The sequence below is a fragment of the Leuciscus leuciscus genome, assembly GCF_965113295.1.
Source record: "Leuciscus leuciscus genome assembly, chromosome: 3".
In the NCBI taxonomy this organism is placed as follows: domain Eukaryota; kingdom Metazoa; phylum Chordata; class Actinopteri; order Cypriniformes; family Leuciscidae; genus Leuciscus; species Leuciscus leuciscus.
In genome coordinates this window covers 56,159,483-56,177,874 of record NC_138727.1, presented here as the reverse complement: position 1 = coordinate 56,177,874, position 18,392 = coordinate 56,159,483, and the positions used below count along the sequence as shown (strand labels likewise).

At 41.9% G+C, this 18,392-nt stretch overlaps 1 protein-coding gene across 1 annotated transcript in view; it reads left to right on the top strand.

Moving 5' to 3' along the window:
* Positions 1-18,392, top strand: part of LOC309495534 (uncharacterized protein) — a 40,620-nt gene continuing 22,228 nt past the window's right edge. The window contains exons 1-5 of the mRNA XM_082165315.1: positions 1-320; positions 419-665; positions 838-998; positions 1,081-1,103; positions 1,393-1,470. Coding sequence (XP_082021441.1) covers positions 50-320; positions 419-665; positions 838-998; positions 1,081-1,103; positions 1,393-1,470 — 780 coding nt within the window. The 5' untranslated portion in view covers positions 1-49. The remainder of the gene's footprint in view (positions 321-418; positions 666-837; positions 999-1,080; positions 1,104-1,392; positions 1,471-18,392) is intronic.

The following is an 18,392-nucleotide window of genomic DNA, read 5'->3' as shown; positions in this document are numbered from 1 at the left end:
GAGTTACAATCCTTCACACATCTGTGCACTAAAGGACTCAACAGTGATAATGAGATGCACTTATACATACCCTACTGGATATCAGATCATGAAAGTGTTCTGGAGCAAAACAAAAGATAAAATGAAAGATGAAGAGTTTCCAGATCTGTCTGAGGACCCTGAATACAGGCAGAGGCTTCAGTATCTGGGAGATAAACAGCAGAACTGCACCGTCAGACTGAGTCATGTGACACTGAAGGATTCACACATGTACTATTTCAGATTCATCACTGATAAAGAAAAATGGATTGGTAAATCAGGAGTGAATCTTACTGTCACAGGTGACTTTGATGAGGTTTATCTCTTCTTCTGTGCATTATGTTGAATAATAATCAGTGTATGACAGCAGCACTAGATATAATGTTTGTGTTGTGTTCAGATCTTCAGGTGGAGTCTCCTGAGAGAGTGACAGAGGGAGATTCAGTCAATCTGAGATGTAAAAGCAGCTGCGCTCTGACTGACAGAGCAACATTCATCTGGTACAGAAACTCACAGCCATTAACTGAGAGAAGAGACAGAAACAATGAACTCCTGCTGCAGTCAGTCAGAAGAGAGGATTCAGGCAGATATAGCTGTGCTGTAGACGGACACACTCACATCTCTCCTGCTGTTCAGCTCAATGTCACGTGTGAGTGCAGATTCATTTGTTATTTTTAAAAAACAGAGATTGTGTTTAAATGAGATGATTTAAAGATTAGATTTTTGTCCTGTTTTAGATCCACCCAGGAACGTCTCAGTGTTGATAAGTGGATCTGGTGTAATAGTGGAGGGAGATTCAGTGACTCTGAACTGCATCAGTGACTCAAACCCTCCTGCTCTGAACTTCAGCTGGTTTAAGGAGAATGAAACCTCAGCTGTTGGATCTGGACAGAGTTTCAGTGCACTACAGAGTGGACGCTTCTACTGTCAGGCTCACAATCAACATGGATCTCAGAGATCAGACGCTGTAACTGTCACAGGTGAAGCTTTTATTAACACACACTGTATCTTCACATCATTCATCAGTTTGGAGAGTTAATCATGATGATCTTCCTCTTTCAGATCATCATGTTGCTGGTGGGAATGTGATTATGATCACAGCGGCATCTGGAGGATTATTCATCATCATCATCATACTATTTATAATGTAAATTAAATAATAAAGAGTATAAGTATAATTTACTTAAAAACAAATGCAGAAGGATACGTCATTTTTATCTATATATGAATTATGTTTCCTTTTTTTGACAGTACGAGAAAACTAATGAACAGACAATCTGCAATACACAAGTGTGAGGTGAGCTGATCAAAGAACTACAGAATAAATGATATATATACAGTGTATATAATATATTTCTGTCTGTTTCCCTATAGGACGATGATCCCAGTACAGGCTCATATGCAGCTCTTGACCTCAAGTCCAGATCATCTGACCTCTACGACACGCTCACAGTAAATGAAATATCAAAAACTACAAGTGCAAAAGAGTTTGTTCATTCAAAACTCGGGTAATAAATAATCAATGTGTTTTTACCATAGACTGTCCATCCGAGACCTGATGTTCACCAGTCAGACTCTTCTGAATATGAGAATATGACCATAAGCGGGAGATCCTCGGGTCTAATCCCATATCACCAATGAAGAAGAAAATGTCCTCACGACTAGTCAATAGATTCAAGTCAGTGTAATGATAAATCAATAAACTCGTTTTCCACTGTAAGGTTTTGCTGTAATGAAGAACCTTATAAATGATAAAAAAATAAAATAAACAGACCAATTTCAGCCCATTGTTTCATATTGGTGCTTTGGAGCTCGTATCAACCTGTCACGTGATTTCAACAAACGAGACTTTAGTACGTCATACTGTTTCAGACCATGTTTTGAAATTGTGATGATTTGGCGCTAGAGGGCGATGATCCCACAGCTATTATTATATATATTTTTTAAATTACATTTATATCTACATTTATGTCAAAACCTAGAGACTTTCAAACAACATGTATTTGTGTCAAAATGACATAAACATTCCTATTCTATTTTGCCTGGAAACGCTTCCAACACGCTTGCATGTCGCGTGAAAAATAGTCGGTTCTATTTCTAGCACACACGTGTTTTCAGCGCCTGAGACGTGAGTGTCACGCAGGCAGTGTGCAAGCTCTAACCTGTTAACATGGGAACCGAAACTTCTGCCTTCTTCTGTCTGCCTGAAACCACACGTGACAGATGATCGGACTAGTGATGGTGAAATGAAGCTTTGTGAAGCACTGGGGCTTTCCCCCTCGACTGTGTCATAAAATGGTTCATTACTCAAAGCTTTTCAACATGTTGCACACTAACGACATCTTGTGGTCAAAAGGTGGAAAAGCTGCCTTTCTGTCCCAGAAGTCCGTTTTTTTTTATTTATTTTTTTTATAAATCACTTTGTGCTCTGTAAAACACAAAGCAATACAATTAATCCTCATAAGAGTGTTGATGTAGTTCTTATACAATGTATAACAAACAACTGTATGAATTAATTTATGAAAAAAAATATAATAATAAATGGGACTAATTCACTTATACAGAAACAATTCTTATGAATCTGCTTTGATCTACAAATGCAGCCTTATTCAACTTTAGCCTCAGTCCTAATCCTACGAGTTCATAGGCAAGGCTCATGTAGGCATATATAATCAAAATAAAAGAAAATTGTGTGGAATGGTGAAGTGCTTGTGAACTGGGGAGCTAACATTTTATTTTGTGGGTAATTTAATAAATTAACGTTTTTTTTATTAAGGAACAGGACTTGTTCAACAGTGTGAGGGCTAAGTCTATTTCTTTTTTTATTTACTACTACCGAAGGGCATGACACTCGAAACCTGCTCAAGGGGTTTGCGCTATTTTTGAATCTGAATACGAAGCAGTCACGTGACTGTGTGTGGAAACGAAGCTTTGGGCGTCACAGATCACGTGGTTATGGCCAAACAAATCAAGCTCCGATACACTGCTTCAATGTGTGATGTTTTGTTTTTTTGACACAAGCTTCGAAGCCTCGGTGCCGAACGAATGGTGAAATGAAGCTTTCTGAAGCACTGGGGCTTTCCCCCTCGACTGTGTCATAAAATGGTTCATTACGCGAAGCTTTTCAACACGTTGCACACTAACGACATCTTGTGGTCAAAAGGTGGAAAAGCTGACTATCTGTCCCAGAAGACAATATATATATTTTTTTTGGTAACACTTTATTTTGATAGTCCGTTTGTTGAGACTATACTAGTTATTAGTAGCCATTCAGTAGCTTGTCAACAGTGCATCAGTTGACATTCAACAACACTGTTTCAACTGACAAGTAACATACATTCAACTGACTGCCTATAGACTATAAGGTACAATTCAAGTTTTAATCTACAGATTTTACAAAAAAGTGCCTGTTGACTGTCAATGTTATTTTTTTAACAGGTTATTAACCAATTGTCGACTAACTTTCAATTGTCAACTAACTTTCTGTAGATTGAGTACCAACAACTCAAGATCAATCTGTCAGTTAAATGTCAACAGTCATGTCAGCATATGAAGTATATGATACTGTATATCCTAGTCAAGGGGTCTCATGTGCATCAAATTAATGATTATTTTAGCTGATTTAAAAAAAAATATATTTTTTAATTGTTAACCATTTGTAGATAATCTGTTGATAGTCAACTACATATTTTGTATGGTAGTTGATGGAAGTAAATGGATATAACCGAACTTCACCAAAACGTGTGTTTGTCCAAAGAAATTATAAATATCAAAGAATCGATTAATATAAATTTAATTTTGCATAATTACATGACACATCCAATATAATTGGCCATGTAAGAAAATACTGTATAACTGTCATTTTTTATTTGGGATAACACAGTTTGCTATTTTGGTGACTAAAAAACATGTTTTTGTTTGTTTGTCTCTACAGCTGCACATGAAATATATAATCTGTACATGATTGTTCTCTTACGAGAGGTCTCTCGTACTGCGTAAGATATCTTACGCTAGGGGAAAATCCTTTTCCGCGAGATATTGAAGCCAAAAATTATCCTTAATTTTGTAATAATGCAAAACGCGTTGCAGCAGCAATGCAGACATAGGCGAGACAGCTCGCGCGCCTATTGGCTGCTCTGCGGCAACTGCAGCAGCCTATCGAGCGAGGCCTGGCGTGACGTCAGACCCAATCAGGGCACTTCGCGCCCGCTGCGTCACGTCCCGCCGAAATGGGCGTGGTCTAGGCCTATAAATATCGCTCGCAGGCAGCTATTATCTGATTTTTCATCCTTCAAGCGAAGCACACGCATCGCTGGAGCTGGATTAGAAGCCGCGCCGTCGAGAGAGAGCACCTTCAGCGGGACGAGTCACTGAAGTCGCTGGCCGCGCCGCCTTCCTTGCCTTCCTGCTGCGCTTTCCGGCATTATATATCCTTTCTCTGCTACTGTGTTTATGTATGTGTGTGTGCTCGCCGCCGCGACACACACTCCCATTGCACTAAAAGAGCTGGGCGTCTTTTTCAAGACGCCCCTTTTCCTGATCACGCAGCTCTCGCACTCGCTGACGGCGACTGCCCTCACTGCGAGTTAGGTACTGCCTATGGTGACTCTGAGGACTCACCTGGCATCCTTCTCCGAGACTGCTCCTCCGCCCCCCCCCCCAACCCGCAAAGCTTGCCGGTTCGCCCGCTTGCCTTGCCTGCTTGGGGGACGATACCTGTTCTCCCTCTGTTCGAGCCGCGCACACCGCGCCGCTCACAGAGGATGTCAGGAGCGGGCGGTCACGGGGCTAGCTTTCTCTCTCCCTCTGTTCAAGCCGCGCAAACTGCGCCGCTCACAAGGGAGGCTGGAAGCGGACGGTCGGGGTTAGTTTTTCTTTACGTTATAAGAAAGCTACCCTGCCTTCTGCGCCCCATTCATGCGTCACTCACCGGCGAAAGGAGAAAGATGTGTTTTTTAGTCCCTCCGAGGATGGACTGACCTTCAATTTCTCATACATATTCCCAGTTCCCTGATCATGCGACTGGAAATATCAATATTGCAGCAGGCGAGCCTGTTTTAATACAAGCGCGCCTGCAAGCATACGCCGAAGAAAGCATGTGACGCTCTTATATGCTCGTGCATCCGAAAACCTTTGCGTTCCCCCCCTGTGGCTCAGTGGCGGAATCATTGGTTTTTCCCACGAGAGACCGGAGTTCGAATCCCGGTCTAGCGGCAGTTAAAATTATGCCGCCAATGCTTCGCTCTGTCAGTTCCCTGAAAAGCGACTGCAGACGTGCATTTTGCAGCCAACGAGCGCGTTGCACAACCCGCTCGCCTGCACCCAAACACCGTTTCTATGGTTTCCGTGCGTCACTGGCGAAAGGAGAAAAGAGCGTTTTCTGGTCCCCCCGCGGATGGACCGACCTCCTCTTTCTCGTACATTTCTCATTCCCCTCTGAAGTTCGGGCGACTGGAAATGTCTGTATTGCAGTGAGCAAGCCTGTTGTAATACACGCATGCCTGCAAACAAACGCCAGCACGTTGACGCTGTCTTATAATACTCGCGCTAACTGAGTTACAATGTGTCTCCCCCTGTGGCCCAGTGGCAGACTCTCAGGTTTTTGCACGCGAGAGACCCGCGTTCGATCCCCGGGTCTACCGGCAGATAAAATTATGCCGTCAATGCTCGCTCTGTCAGTTCCCTGAAAAGGCGACTGCAGATGTGTATTTTGCAGCCAACGAGCGCGTTGTACAACCCGCTCGCCTGCACCCAAACACCGTTTCTATGGTGTTCCGTGCGTCACTGGCGTAAGGAAAAAAGGGAGTTTTTCTGGTCCCGCTGCGGACGGACCAACCTCCTTTTTCCTATACATTTCCCATTCCCCTCTGGAATTCAGGCGACTGGAAATGTCAATATTGCAGTGAACAAGCCTGTTGTAATGCACGCAGGCCTGCAATAAACGCCAGCATGTTGACGCTCTCTGTTTCTATGGCAACTTCTCGCTCGTTCAGTTCCAGTAAATGTGACTGTTCCAGTGTATCCTGCAGTAAACAAGTCGGTTCTGTCACCCGCTTGCCTGCACACAAACGCCGTTTTTACGGCTACCCAGATAAATCCCATAAGTGTGAATTTTTTCTGGTGTCCCGGCCACGGCCGATGGTGCTTTATGTGTAAGAAGAATGCCCACTGCCCAGTGCCCATCTCTACACACAAGCACAGCCCGTCACACAGGGCTCGCGCACATGAATCGGCTCAGACCGATTGCGCTTCAAACATGGTGAATGTGCCCACTAACACCACGTTATGCATGTCTCACGGTTTCTGTAAAAACGAAACCAACGTGCACTCGCTTCACGCAAGCGAACGATGCTTTCGGTGTGATAAATGTGCCCGCTGTCCCGCGCCCACATCCACACATAGACATGACAGTTCCCACGGGAACCGCCCAGCCCTCCCCCTCGCGTTTAACCACCGCAGAGGAGTCGAGCGCGGGCAATCTGCCCGCTGTCATCAGCGCGCCCCATGCCTCAAATGTCACGAGCGACACGCTTGTGTTACAGCACACCGAAGCTTCTCCATCGCTGAGCGAGCGGAGCGCGCTTCGTATTCGACCCCTAGCTATCCATGCAGACGCATGGGCAAAGCTACCCGGGGTTTCGAAGTGGGTGCTGAACATTATAGAAAGAGGCTATTCGCTGCAGTTTCGCCGACGCCCTCGCCGCTATGTGGCGCGCGTCGAGACCACGGTAAAAGCAGAAGTAGCACATCTACTTCGAGCCGAGGTGACGAAACTATTGAGCAAAGGGGCCATAGAACCTCTCTCTCAAGATCAGAGCGAGGGAGGGCTATACAGCAGATACTTCCTGGTACCGAAAAAAGACGGGGGTCTCAGACCCATACTAGATCTAAGGCAACTGAACAAAGTGCTTGTGAAGCGACAGTTCAGGATGCTCACGACCAGGCAAATCCTTGTGCAGATTCGCCAAGGAGATTGGTTTGTGTCAATAGATCTGAAAGACGCGTGTTTTCAAATACAGATAGCGTCACGTCACAGGCGATATTTGAGATTCGCCTTCGAGGGCCAGGCATATCAGTACACAGTCCTGCCGTTCGGTTTGTCCCTAGCACCCCGTACATTTACGAAGTGCATGGATGCGGCGCTCGCACCCCTCAGAATGAGAGGCATGCGAGTGCTGAACTATTTGGACGATTGGCTGATTCTAGCGCAATCTCGCGCAGTGCTCATAGAACACACGACCATTTTACTCGATCACCTCGAGGATTTGGGTCTGAGTGTCAATTGGGCGAAGAGCTCCCTGTCTCCCAGTCAGAAAATATCTTTCCTGGGCACAGAACTGGACTCACTATCCATGATAGCGCGACTATCACAACAGCGCGCGGTAGACATTCGACGCACAGCGAACTCTTTTCGCTGCGGCGCGTCTGTCCCGCTCAAGAGATTTCAGAAGATGCTAGGTCTCATGGCCTCAGCATCGTCAGTGCTCCAGCTGGGTCTGCTCCGCATGCGCCCGCTGCAGTTTTGGCTGAAAGCGCGAGTCCCACGCGAAGCGTGGGCACCCGGTTTGCTTCGCCTCAGGGTCAATCAGAAATGCGTTACAGCTCTGAAACCCTGGAAAGCGAACGACTGGTACCAATCAGGTGTAAGCCTGGGGACTTCCTCGAGGGTGAAAGTGGTGTCCACGGACGCGTCCACCTCGGGATGGGGAGCGCTGCTCGAGGGCAGACCGTTCTTCGGCCAGTGGTCAGAACGGGAGAAGCTCCTGCACATAAACTGCCTCGAAATGCTGGCAGTAGACAACGCACTGACGCGTTTTTGTCCCCAAATAAAAGGTCACCACGTCTTGGTCCGTTCGGACAACATGTCTGTGGTGTCCTACATAAATCGCCAGGGCGGCATCAGATCCGAGAAACTGTACAGGCTGGCAGAACGCCTCCTGGTATGGGCTCAGTGCAACCTGCGCTCGCTCAGAGCAGCGCACGTGCCAGGGATCATGAATATAGGACCAGACAGACTGTCCAGGAACAATGTTCCGGCAGGCGAATGGTCTCTACACCCACAGACAGTCCAACTGCTGTGGAAGAAATTCGGCAGAGCGGAAGTGGACCTGTTTGCGTCTCAAGAAAACGCTCACTGTCAAGAATTTTTCTCCAAGAGCAGGAGCGCGCTGGCCCATGTGTGGCCCCGCCGCCCGCTCTATGCTTTTCCCCCCGTCTCTCTCCTGCCTCAGGTGATAGAACGGATCAGGGAAGAAGGATGCTCAGTACTGCTGGTAGCACCGTTCTGGAAAAACCAACCTTGGTTCCCAGCCGTGATGCAGTTAGCAAGTACTGCCCCGTGGCCAGTACCAGTGAGGAGAGATCTCCTCTCACAGGCCCGCGGCTCGATCTGGCATCCTCACCCGGAACTATGGTCCCTTCATGTCTGGGCCATCAACGGGTACATGTTGGACTCCCTAAAGGAGTATTAAACACGATCACGCAGGCTAGAGCTCCGTCTACAAGACGACTCTATTCTTCGAAATGGTCAGTGTTTTCGGGCTGGTGCACAGCCCGTGGTGTGTCACCCACAAACTGTGATGTGACGGAGGTGCTTTCCTTCCTACAAGAGCTGTTGGATGGGGGCAGGGCCCCCTCCACGCTCAAAGTTTATGTGGCGGCTATAGCAGCGTTCTCAGAAACAACGCTTGGTCAGTCAATAGGAAGGAACGATTTAGTCATCCGCTTCCTTAGAGGAGCTAAGAGACTGAATCCTCCCAGACCTCCCTCAGTCCCCATATGGGACCTTTCTACGGTTCTGGAAGCCATGAAAGGTGCGCCATTTGAGCCTTTACAGTCAATCGATTTGAAACACCTGTCTTTCAAAACGGTGTTTTTGCTGGCTCTCGCTTCAGTGAAGCGCATAGGGGATCTGCACGCGCTCTCTGTGAGCGCGGCGTGCATGGAGTTTGGGCCCAATGACTCAAAAGTTATACTCAAACCTAAGCACGGTTATGTTCCAAAATCCCTCAACACACCGTTTAGGGCGCAGATTATCTCTCTGTCAGCCCTACCGGTCCCTGATGAGGAAAGAGACGCGAGCCTCCTTTGCCCAGTCAGGGCATTACGAGCTTATGTGTCTCGCTCGTCTGTTTTCAGACAGACGGAACAGCTCTTTGTTTCGTTTAGCGGACGTTCTAAGGGACTAGCCGCGTCGAAACAGAGCCTATCCAGATGGATAGTTGATGCTATAGCGCTGGCATACGCCTCCAAGGGCATGCAGTGCCCTTTGGGTGTCAGAGCGCATTCCACGAGAGGCATGGCCTCTTCGTGGGCCTGGTCAAGTGGGATTGCCTTGCAAGATATTTGTATGGCGGCAGGCTGGGCCTCCCCGTCTACATTTATAAGGTTTTATAACCTAGAGGTTCCCGCCCTGCAGGCCAGGCTGCTGTCGGTCTAAACTACCAGTATTATCTGACCTGATGCGTTCAGCTCAGAATGCTGCGTTTACTGAGCACAGCTCAATTTTCGACAGTTTAAAGCTGGGCAAACTGTGTAAGACCCACATTTTTTCCCATCAGTTCAGGCCGTACCCCGCCCTGTCTGTATGATGAAATTTGCGTCCCTTCGACGCTACTTTATGTGGAAAAGTGAGGCTGCACCCCTCCTTCTTCCCGGACTCTCTGTGAGTTCACTGAGTGATTGTGCACTATATGTACCCCGGGCTTTCGCCCTTGGGTCTTTGGTGTCAGATCTCAGCATGCACGGCGTTTTACACTGGGTCCCCTAGCGTAAGATATCTTACGCAGTACGAGAGACCTCTCGTAAGAGAACGTACTCGGTTACTAACGTAACCTCGGTTCTCTCTAGAAGAGGGAACGAGTACTGCGTATCTTGCCGTGCATGCACACGCTCTGGTTGCTTCGATGATGAAAAACCAGATAATAGCTGCCTGCGAGCGATATTTATAGGCCTAGACCACGCCCATTTCGGCGGGACGTGACGCAGCGGGCGCGAAGTGCCCTGATTGGGTCTGACGTCACGCCAGGCCTCGCTCGATAGGCTGCTGCAGTTGCCGCAGAGCAGCCAATAGGCGCGCGAGCTGTCTCGCCTATGTCTGCATTGCTGCTGCAACGCGTTTTGCATTATTACAAAATTAAGGATAATTTTTGGCTTCAATATCTCGCGGAAAAGGATTTTCCCCTAGCGTAAGATATCTTACGCAGTACTCGTTCCCTCTTCTAGAGAGAACCGAGGTTACGTTAGTAACCGAGTACGTTTTGTGTATTCATTTATATTTTTAAATAGAAAATGAACAGGGCAACATTCAGTGAACTATTGGAATTTTGTGTTGCTATGTATGACTGGAAAAGAAATGAGGCTTTTCCAGAGAAAAATTAGCAGAGGATATTTCTTCTTACTAAAAAAAACTTTTTTATTTGTAATGTGTGAAAAAGCAGCAAGTTGTATGGCCTAATGGTTAGAGAATTAGACCAAGCCGAAGGTTGCGGGTTCGATTCTCAATACCTGCAGGAAATAACTGAGGTGCCATTGAGCAAGACAACTAACACACAATCACTCCCTCGGGCAACAAAATGGCTGCCGACTGCTCCGTGTGTGTGTGTGTGTGTGTGTGTGTGTGTGTGTGTGTCAACGGTTTGCAGTGTGTGAGAGTATTTACTCACTCCTAATGTGTGTGCACTAACTTGGATGGGTTAAATGCAGAGGACAGATTCAGAGTATGGGTCATCATACTTGACCTTCACTGACAGGCAAGATACTGAGGATCAGCATGGAAACACCTCTTTAAAGTAAGTAAGCTATCTATCTATCTATCTATCTATCTATCTTGTTCATCTCATTTACAGTGAATCTGAATATTGCGCTGTTGGGCTCGACTGGAGCAGGAAAGAGTGCGTCAGGAAACACCATCCTGGGTGGAGAGAGAGAAACGTTTAAAGAAGGTTATTCTGAGTCTGAGACCAAGATTTGTACACTGGCACATACAGAGGTGGATGGACGAACAATCAATGTCATCAATACTGTAGGACTCTCTGATACAGTCATAAGAGGCGTTCAGAGCTAAATAGAGCAGATATTTGACTGTACTCGTCATGGCGTTTGTGTGAAAAAAAAAAAAAAAATGGACCCATATTTGGTGCATTATGTATGTATGGTGCATTAGACTGTTGTAGGAGTGTGACCTGTAGGTGGTGCTGTCTGAGTGTCATTTTAATGGCTTAGTTTCATCATCAATGTAAATGTTATTTTTTATTTGTGTTCACCTGTCCATCAATTAACGACAGTCAGGATCTCAGTTTTCCTCCAAATTTAATTAATAAGTTAATTTAATCATTTGTCGTTTTTGTGGTGGGATTTATTTTTTTCTTTTGTTGCACAGTTACTGTTGTCGAGAAACAAGCATTAAAGTTTCTAAACCGAAACATAATTAGTTATGTCAGTTATTTCAAATGTTAATCTTGTTGTCAGAGAGCATTACAAACAAATCCAAATCCAAATTCACTGACTGTGAGTCTGAGCAGTGACTCGTACAGACATAAATCACTCTTCAGATGTAGTTCTGTGTGTTTGTCCTGTTTGTTCAACAGGTTTAAAGTGTGCACTTAATTATCATTTAGTGGAGTGAGTCACAAATCTCATCCCTAATTAAAAGTGGGTTATTGATATTAATAATCTCAAAATTGTCACCATCAACATTGCCATGATTCAAATCAGATGTTCCAATTTTTTTTACTTTTTCAAAATGATTTCACATTAAGAACTTTTAGACATTATGACAGAATCATATTAAGACATGCAGTGACATGAACACTTAATATATAATATGACAGAAATAATCACCAATGGAGTCAAATAGTTTACTCTGAATAAGATCAGTGATTCGGGACACTACATGATCTTTATCATCAACAAGCTTTATTTGACTGTTTTGTCCAAGCACAGTTACAGTAGACAACAAAACAAACAAACAAAAAGAAAAATATTCTAATGTTAAAAAGCTGTCAAATTGCCTAACAAAAGTAAACACTGATCACAATACTGGTGACATCAAACTAAACTATTATTTTCAATAAAGCATCATCATCTAAAGCTCTGTTAATTCTCAATAAGAGCTTCAGTGAGTATGGTGAGGCTGCAGACCTGGAGCCGAGAGATTTCCAGTTTTACGGCCCTGTTGTTCCTGATGCGTCCAGTAGGGGGAGGCTGTACAGTAAACGACACAAACTGAGGTATGTTAAATAATCTGCTAAATTTATAGTTGTTTAGCAATGATGCAACATTTATTATTTATAAACGATTAGCTAAGGGTAGACTTCTATATGTCAATAGATGGGTCTTCTTTTTAATTTTCTTTTGTTGCCTGTCTTCAGCTGGCGTGAGATGGCCTCTTCTGGTAAGACTCTGTTTACTCCTTGCATTAAAACACTCCACATGGTTTCTGCAATATTACAGTAAATATTGGAAATGTGTGAACACACAAAAGACACATTTATAATGGGCATATATGTATGGACAGTATGTATGTAAATCTCTCTCTCTAAGTAAAGAGTTGAACTACACACTCACTCATATAATTGTTATTATGTCCGACGTAAAAATCACATTAAAAACGTTGCTCCCATATGGTTTGAATGTAGCCTACTGTAGATTTTGGTTTGAGTTATTTCTTATAAATGAGATGATCTAATTATCTCATTTATATTTTAATTGACATTTTTCTTAAAATATATATTTTTTTAAATCTATCCAACTTTTTCTTCTTTTTTTCTTCTTTTTTCTTTTTTATCAGTGAGCGAGAGCACTTTGACAGGGGATAAAAAAACTGTTAAAGAAGAGTGGTAAGCCATAGGGGGTCATCATAATTCATAAATAGTTTTAATAAATAACTTTTTGTGAACAACAATATTGTCTCTTTCTTCTAAATGGCCCTTGGAATTTTAGAAAGTAGGTCATATATAACTATTCTACAGTAGGTCATATTCTACAGTAGGTCATATATCATTACTTTTCATCTGATCCAACCATGTGTGTTATAAATTTTTCAATTAACAAAAACAAATAGTCTTCTGTAGGCTGAGTGAAGAGAGTGAAGCCCAACTGAATATCTACAGATATTTTAATCCGTAGTGCAGATCATTCAACTGTCTATCGTTACACTGTAACATTTATATTTAAATGAACAAAAACCACTAAATTAGTCAAAGTCTATGGACAGGACGGTTATTAATGTGTAAGTTTCGAGCGTCGATTTAATGATGTTATTTCGTCGTATATCCCCCTACTGGACACATCAGGAACAACAGGGGAGTAAAACTGCCTGGGCCGTATATCTCCCGGCTCCAGGTCTGCAGTCTCACCATAGGCTTCTGTAGACTCTGGAATAAAGTCAGTCTGGTTAGTAATAAGTGAAGCTGGTAATGCTGTTTGTGGAGATGAGATTATGATGTATAAAATGTGAACAACATTGTTCAGATTGTAAATGTATTTCTCTCTGAAGTTATTTGATTTCTAAGCGTATGCATAAAACTGAATACCAAAAATGTTAAGATATACATATAATATTGACCTCTATAATGTCATTTAAGTGAAATTACTGAATTTAAACATACGAGCTGGATAAAAATGATCATTCTAGAAGAAAATTTCAGATAGCACTTAGAGGCTTTATATATATATGGAACAAAGTAACCAAAGCATCAAATACACAAGAAACAGATTTTACATCAGTCCAGACCACAATGACTGTCACTCTCTCACAAAGGGTCAAAGAGAACGAATGAGTCTTAATGTGGGTGATGAACATGTTTGTATTGGTTGTGGTCTGAACAGATGGGTAAATTATTCCACAACTATACAATAATCCATTTTCTAGTCTAGATTGTTATCTGAACACAGGCTTCTGACACTCATTTGACGCTGCTGTAGATCACTGATGAATCTTCTTCAATCTGAACAGTTGATCGCCTAAACAATCAAAATAAACAGGAGCACAACAATATTATAGCTGACATAACATGTGCTGGTTGAGCTGGTGCTGGTAAAGCTGCACTGGTTAAGTTGCACTGGTTAAGTTAGTGGTTAAGCTAGTGGTTAAGCTGGTACTGGTCAAGCTGGTGCTGGTTAAGTTAGTACTGGTTAAGTTGCACTGGTTAAGTTAGTGGTTAAGCTGGTACTTGTTAAGTTGGTGCTGGTTAAGCCGGTGCTAGTTAAGTTGGTACTGGTTAAGCTGGTGCTAGTTAAGTTGGTACTGGTTAACCCCCTGGGGTCGGCAATCACGCCGGCGTGATTTGCTCGTTTTTTTCTTATCAGTTCAAACGAGACTCAAAATACTCTGTTGACTTTGATATTACAAACAAGTTTCATACATCAATCGATCCTGTTAAGTGTGTATTATTTTTCTGTATACTCACAATAAAAACGTGTTGTGCTTTTTGCCAAATAAAGAAAAATAAACATGATGCGAGTTCTGCTTTCTCTCTGTCAGTGAAGTCCATTCTGAAACGCGTCCGAAAATGAACAATAACTCAGCGAATACTCAGTCAAACAGGCATACAGACACACAGGCATGAAGCTTGAATTCTCTTCTTTTAAATGAAGTAATTTTTATAAAAAACAAATATTCACAGTTTATGTAATATGTATGAAAAGAGAGAGATGTCAGTCGTTCTCATCTCATCTCATTAAGTTTTAATGTGACCCCGCCCACGGTCAAACACAAATGACTGAGGCGATCCATGCAAACTGTGAACGGCCACATATCAGCTCGAGAAAACACATCAAGTTTAATCAGATCAGTGTACTTGTTTACACTGTCTCGCAGCGCTGTAAGGAATAATACTATCATAATAATAATAATGCAAAATGTACCTCAGAAGTGCTGGTATTTCGAGGAGCAACGGATGGAATACTGTAGTAATTTTTTTTCATTCTCAAGTAAATCGCGTTTCTGTGTGAATGAATGAACGGCAGAGATGCGCTGTTTACCACAACTCGCAAAAAGACAGTTTAAATTTGAATTGCATTTCTGTGTGTGAATAAATGATCTGCTTTTAGCAAACTATTCTGAGATGAGTAAAAAACGACTGAAATATGTTGAAATAAAATGTATTTGTATAAGCAACGTATTAAACTGCAAATTAACATTTATATTCCTTATAATAAAAACGAAAGACCGATGTTACAGACATATGAAAGACAACATTTCGTTGACCAGTTTTGGATAGATTACACATTTTTACTGTAAAATATCTGCCACCTCAAATAAGCTTTTGTTTGCCAATTTTTGCTAATATGTTAAATATAGTATGTTTTGTCAATGTAGGCTATATTCAAAGTAATGAATCCTTAACTTTGAAATATGTATGATAAAATGTATACTTTAGTTTTTACAAAGAAAGATTACACTTCAATTGTTGTTGTAATTGTAACCTTTTTAATAAAAAAATATATTTACAAGGTAGATGTAAACAAACTATTAAAAGGTAAATATAAGCCTTTTCTTTAAATAATTTTTATTGTGTTTTATTAGTGACAAATTTGGGGAGAGGATACATAATCCAAAACTGAAAATACAGTATGAGAATTAACTGCACAATTACTAGACATGTTTTCCTTTGATATTATACAATTTGCAAGCACAATTTGTGAAAAAAAATAAAATAATTGAGATGCTTCCAACTGTGAACCAATTTGGTAGAATATATATATATATATATATATATATATATATATATATATATATATATATATATATATATATATATATATATATATATATATATATATATATATTGCTCTTGCATTCTTTCTTGTGGCTCAGTGACACACCTGAATGAATGGCTCATTAAGTATGCGGGCCCCATTGTCTCCTCAGGTGTGAACCACTAAATATGCATGACAGTTTTGGATCGTTGACGCCCACTCGCATATGGCCTTTCCAAACAGAAAGTGTCTTATAAAATTTAAATCAATGTATTGTTTTATGTGAATTATTAGGCAGGATGATTTTCAGATCATTTTGAAGAAAAAACTCTAGGCGACAACATCCATTAGTCAAAAGTCTTATCGTCACATATTTAGTATGTGTTTTGTGGCCTTATTTCAGAAACTTTAGTTTTTAGTTTTTTCAATAACCATGCATAAACATTATTATCTCAAAAATACAAACATGTACATGCATGTTGCTCACATATTATGATAGCCCTGTTTGTGCTAAATAGAGTGTAATTATACCTTTGCCATTAATATGTTTATAAGCAACTGAAAAAAGCACAAATGTCAGGGCATGTCAGAACATCTCAAGGACCCCAAAAACATCTCAGACCCCAGAGGGTTAAGTTAGTACTGGTTAAATTTGTATTGGTTAAGCTGGTTAAGTTGTTTTTCTCACCTCACTGCAGCATCAGGCTAATGAACTCTTATATCATCATATTGACATTCATTCTCCTCTGCTCTCTTCGTCTCTGTCTTTCTGTGACGTTGGACAGTTGCGTACAGGATCTCCTCAGTATCTCTGGATTCAGGAGTTTTTCCTCTGAATCTTCTGGGTTTCACATTGGTATACAGAGCGTCATTGGCTGAATCCGGTTCAGAAAGAGGCTTGTTGATTGCAGGAGAAGAAAAGGACAGAATGAGTATCAGAAGTGAAATAATCAAACTGATTGTAAATATACTAATGATTATCACATTATTCGAAAATAAATATATATTAAAACTGTAACTATATCAGAAATTTAAACGAAACCATGTAAAATATAAGTGATTTTTTTTTTATGTCAAAAGTGATTTCTTTCTTCATGTGTCACACCAGCTGAGGGCGCTGTGCATACAGTTTTAGAATCACTGGTCAAGAAATATTAGTTTATGAATGTTTTTACTGGATAATATTGATAAAGACTAACAATTTATACAGACTAACAATTGATAATGTTATTTTCCCGTACAGTTACAGTCTGAAACACAGATAACGGCTGATCGAGCCATTCTCTGCTTTTGTGAAGTCATGTGTCATGAGTAGGGTTGGGTATTGGTTGGGTTTTATCCGATACCAGTACCTACTCGGTATTTTTCAAACGGTTCCGGTGCTTAAACGGTTCTTAAACCGGTACTTAAGAAAACGAAACCGCACACACTTTATCAAAAAAATAATATCTGTGTGTGTTTTCTGAAAAAGATTTTCTGATTTCTGATTAAATTAAAAATTGTGCCGTTTAAAAGGCTACTGATGTAGCCGAAAACACTTAAGTTAAGATCAAAATTTTGTCTTCTCATATTATTTATATATATTATATATTATATTACGTATTATATATTATAGACTTTTACAAAACAGAGAAATATCTGACACTGAGCAGAAATATTTAACACACATAGTATAGCCTCATATAAATATACTTGATATACTTCATACTTGATATGCAAGATTTGCAGTTGGCATTAAAATACTAGACTTACCCGAAGAGGAACACTGCAGCTGAACTTGAACTTTAGTCAAGAGTGTCAGAGGTTTTGGGTTCTAATCTGCATTTGTAGGTTTTTGTTTGTTTGTTTGTTGTTGTTGTTGTTTTAAACCGATTATGCTCATCAGTGGTTGTATATCAAGCAGGGACACTTTGTGTGCATTAGGCTATATTTTTTTATTTCACCAGAACTAATAGATATGAGGTGCCGTCTAGGGCTTAAATCGAACTTCATTCACGCACACATAAAACGCTTGCATACACATATACTAAGTAGTCACACATACATGTAGCAGTATACTGCTGAATGCTCCAACTATATGAAATGCACAACGTCACATCTAAAGTCGCTCACGCACACACACACAAACTCTACACACACGAGACGCGCGGAACTCTCCGCGCACATACTCATCTGAGACGCGCAAGCACACACACACACACAAACTCACACACACACACACAAACTCGCGCACATACTCATCTGAGACGCGAGCACGCACATACAAACTCTCCGCGCACATACTCATATAGACGGCGCCTCATGAATAGATCGATCTCTGCAACGTATTGAAGCGCGCGTCCGAGTGAAGAAAGTGCGGTGTGCGCGAGCCACAAGAGAAAACACTGTATCGCGCCACTGATCGCAGCGGCAACGAGCACTTTGATCATTTAAAAAAACACATTTCAGCGCTAGATCGTCTCTTATTTAACAAACGAACTAAATGAATGCTCTGCTGGTTTACTGGAGATGTTTTGTTATTGGATCCTTCGTGCCGCGAGATGGTTTATAGGGGGCGGTAAAAAACGTCAGGCACCGAAATCAGGCACCGAAAGTTGCGTTCTTATTCGGTCTCGATACTACCGTTTACGTCGGAACCGGTTCTCTATTGGAACCGGGTTTCGGTACCCAAC